At 52.9% G+C, this 4403-nt stretch overlaps 1 protein-coding gene across 1 annotated transcript; it reads left to right on the forward strand.

Moving 5' to 3' along the window:
* Window positions 1-289: 289 nt before the first annotated feature.
* Window positions 290-2531, forward strand: LOC123121863 (cationic amino acid transporter 5-like). Its single transcript, XM_044541943.1, has one exon. It carries the CDS (start codon window positions 513-515, stop codon window positions 2316-2318), a length of 1806 nt encoding a protein of 601 aa, XP_044397878.1. The 5' UTR covers window positions 290-512; the 3' UTR covers window positions 2319-2531.
* The last annotated feature ends 1872 nt before the right edge of the window (window positions 2532-4403 follow it).

Below are 4403 nucleotides of genomic sequence, written 5' to 3' on the forward strand. Positions count from 1 at the left end.
CTCTAATAAGATTTATATTTAGAAACGGAGGGAGTACTTAGTGGCAGAGGAGCGCTGCCTCGACTGTAGCCACTGTTTTGCACTATGGCTACTGTTGCTACAAGGGTCTGCCTGAGGCGCACGCTAATCCTGGCCCCGCTACTGCTTAGTGCCATGTTTGATGAACAGGTGTAACCCGTGGCTTCTACTGTATGCGGCTGTGTCCACAAGATCACATCCTGGGTATCCCTTTGTTTTGTAGCCAATCGTCAGAGCAAGATTCGTGCTTGATTTTCCAAGAAAAACAAAGTCGTGCTCGGTATGTGATTTGTGGTGCACGATAAAGACAGGACGGACGGACGGACGGGGAGTCCACGACGATGGCGAGTTGGCGACCAAAGCAAGAAGACAACGGATTCGTTCTGTCTGCATTCTGCAGTCACTTCACCTCCGGAGACGACGGCTCAGAGTAACTTGTCCTGCACCGCAGTGCACCTGTGCGCGGACAGACAGAGTGAAGCTGTGCTCAGGCCATGGAGCCCGTGGGAGCGCCGCGAGACAAGCCAGCGGCCGCGGCGAGGGGCTACTGGCGGTGGCGCAAGGACGACTTCTTCCCGGAGCCGTCGTTCGCGAGCTGGGGCGCGTACCGGGGCGCGCTGGCCGCGACGCCCGCGCGGCTCCGGGACCGCCTCCTCGCCGGCCGCTCCACCGACGCCGCGGAGCTCGGCGCGATGCGGCGCCGGAGCGAGAACGAGATGCGCCGCTGCCTCACCTGGTGGGACCTCACGTGGCTCGGCTTTGGCTGCCACCTCGGCGCCGGCATCTTCGTGCTCACCGGCCAGGAGGCCCGCGACCACGCGGGGCCCGCCGTCGTGCTCTCCTACGTCGTGGCCGGCCTCTCCGCGATGCTCTCCGTGCTCATCTACGCCGAGTTCGCCGTCGAGATCCCCGTGGCCGGCGGCTCCTTCGCGTACCTCCGCGTCGAGCTGGGCGACCTCGCGGCGTTCGTCGCCGCCGCCAACCTCATCCTCGAGACCGTCATCGGCACGGCCGCCGTGGCGCGCGCCTGGACGTCCTACCTCGCGTCGCTCGTCAACAGGCCGGTGAGCGCGCTCCGCGTGCACGTGCCGTCGTTCGGCGAAGGGTACGACGAGCTCGACCCCATCGCGTCGGCGGTGATCTTGGCCACGGCGATCATGGCCATGCTGAGCACCAAGGGCAGCTCCCGCTTCAACTGGGTGGCGTCAACGGTGCACCTGCTCGTGCTAGCGTTCATCATCGTGGCCGGGTTCGTCCACGCGAAGCCGTGCAACCTGACCCCGTTCGTGCCCTACGGCGTGCCGGGCGTGTTCCGGTCGGCGGCGGTCGTGTACTTCGCGTACAGCGGCTTCGACAGCATCGCCAACATGGCGGAGGAGACCAAGAACCCGTCCAGGGACATCCCGCTGGGTCTGATCGGGTCCATGTCGGTGATCACGGCCATCTACTGCACGATGGCGCTGACTCTGACCATGATGCAGCCGTACACGGCGATCGACCGGAGCGCGGCGTACTCGGTGGCGTTTGCCGCGGTGGGGATGCGGTGGATGCAGTACGTGGTGGCGGTGGGCGCGCTCAAGGGGATGACGACGGTGCTGCTGGTCGGGGCGCTGGGGAACGCGCGGTACGCGACCCACATCGCCCGGAGCCACATCATCCCGCCGGTGTTCGCGCTGGTGCACCCCAAGACCGGCACGCCCATCCACGCCACGGCGCTCATCACCGGCGCCAGCGCGTGCGTCGCGTTCTTGTCCAGCCTCGACGTGCTCGCCAGCCTCCTCTCCATCAGCACGCTCTTCATCTTCGTCATGATAGCCACCGCGCTCCTCGTCCGCCGGTACCACGCGAGGGGCGTGACGAGCCGGGCGCACGGGCGGCTGCTCGCGGCGCTCGTGCTGGCGATCGTCGGGTCGTCGGCTGGCATCGCGGCGTGCTGGGGCTCGGCGCCGGAGCGGTGGACAGGCTACGCCGTGCTGGTGCCGGTGTGGGCCGCGGCGACGCTCGGGGTCCAGCTGCTGCTGCCGGTGGCCCGCGTGCCCACGAAGTGGGGCGTGCCGCTCGTGCCGTGGCTGCCTTCGCTCTCCATCGCCACCAACATCTTCCTCATGGGCTCCCTCGGCGCTTCGGCGTTCGTCCGCTTCGGCGTGTGCACCGCCGTCATGTTGCTCTACTACGTGCTCGTCGGCCTGCACGCCACGTACGACGTCGCGCACGAGGAGGTGGACGACGCTGCGGCTGATGAGAAGGCGGCGGCGGCCACCGACGTGGAGAAGTCTGGCGCCGGAGATGCTGGGCGCTAAGATGTGGCTGGATTTGGTCCGTCTCGATCTGGGTCACCATGATTGAGAATGTAGATAGACATAGTACTGTTTGACAACGAAGATGCAAATATTGCAGCAAAATAAGTAAGTGGCAGCTATGTGGTGGCATTTTCATTAGCACTTTAGCTATATGTCAGTCAACTGGATTTTAAATTTCGGCCAGCCAATTTCCTGGTCGTTGGTCTTTGCTCTGAGATTCGTGCTACGCTTTTTTTTGTTCTGTTTGTGGTGTGTTTTGTTTTGGCTAACCCCTATCGCCGCTCACTCTGGCTAAAGCCGGCACATCAAACCGGGACGCCCAAACTGGGCCAGCCCATTCTGGTGTTTTGTTTTTACATATTTTTCTTTTTCAGATAATTTCCAGAATTTTCAAAAATGTTTGCACTTTCCGAATTTAAAAAATATATATTCCTGTTTTCAAATCTTAATTAAAATTCAAGAATATTGAATTTTAAAAATCGTTCGCTTCTTTTCACAAGAAATGTTCAGAAATTCTGAAGGAAAAAACTTAAAATTATTATCTGGAATTTTAAAAAATGTTCCCAATTTGTTAAAATTTCAAGAAAATATTCAGAAATTTCCGAAAATATTAGCGGTTCCCAATTTTTGGACGCATTTTCAAAAAAACTGTTCCCCCTTTTCAAAGCGCGAATTTTCTTAAATTTGAGCACAAAATAACAATTTGAAAAGCACGAAGAAATTCTGAAAAAGCGAAAAAAATTGAATGAGTGAAAATTTTGTTAAAATGGAAGAAAAATTTGAAAAAGTCCAATTTTAATTATTATTTTCACATATTAAAAAATCGCATTTTCACAATTTGCTCGGTATTTAAAAATTATTTTCAGTTTCAAAATTTTGGTCTCAAAATTCAGAAAATGCTTGTGCTTTCAAAAAATGTTCACGCTTATAAAAATGTTTGAAATTTCAAAACTTATTCGATGTGTTCAAACATTGTCGGATTTTCAAAGGTTATTCCTCTTATCATTTTTGGTTCTTTCAAAACTTCTAAGAAATGTCCAATATTTTGCTGGAAGTGTTTGGACTTAACACTTCAATCAGTTCTTAAAACTTGGCACTGCTCATTGTCCACATATGATCTGTAGTGCTTCTCGCTGGAAAGTGGCCACGCACCATCGACCTGGAGAGGTCTCGTGTTCGACCCGTATTGAGTTCATTATTTAGCTGAGTTTTTTCATCGCACCGTTGCACAAAATTGTGCCGGCCCAGTCAGAGTTAGTGCGTGTGTTAGAGCCTATTTGACGCAAGGTGCGTGTAATAGGAGCTCCCCTTGTTTTGAGCCGGGAATAAAAAGATCGAGATAATTGGGAATAATTTTTTTTGAGGGGTAAACACCATTTTATTACTCAAAACAGACGTGGCGTCCCAGACCGAGGCGTAACGAAAATTTAGCTAGACTATGTGCTTCATAATTAACAGCACGACCCTCGAAAACAAAATTAAAATGAAATGAGCTGAATTGAGTTTGATCTCACTAACTATAGCACCGTATCTTCCTTTGCTGCCTCTGTTTATATCGAAAACGACTTGCTTGGAGTCACATGCAATAACAATATTCTGGATGTTGAGATCCTCGGCTAGAGCAATCCCCTCTCTGCAAGCAACATCCTGGAGAGTTGCAGGGTCATCTATACCTTCGATGACCAATGCCAAGCTGCCCACAATTTAACCGTTGTTGTCCCGACAGACCGTTGTGGCTGATCCACCTCTTCCTTTCATTACACCCACATGTAAGGGCATCTAGTGCCATCCCTAGTTGGTTTTAGAATGTTGACGACAAACTTGGTTGAGGGACTAATGTGTTTGTGAGAATTGCAGGATAACACAGGTAGTAGTCCCACATTGATTCGGTTTACCTATCAAAGATGACCCCTAAAAATGTGTGAAGACATTGAAGACAATGGTGGTCTGTGAAGATATTCACATTGAAGACTATGGCATGAGAAGACATCGTGTGAAGACTATGGAGTACGCAGACATAGTTGTTTCGTAGTTTCCTTTTCTTCTTTGTTGAGTCATAGGAACCACCGTACTGTTAAGTGGGGT

The sequence above is a fragment of the Triticum aestivum genome, chromosome 5D (assembly GCF_018294505.1).
Source record: "Triticum aestivum cultivar Chinese Spring chromosome 5D, IWGSC CS RefSeq v2.1, whole genome shotgun sequence".
Taxonomy (NCBI): Eukaryota; Viridiplantae; Streptophyta; class Magnoliopsida; order Poales; family Poaceae; genus Triticum; species Triticum aestivum.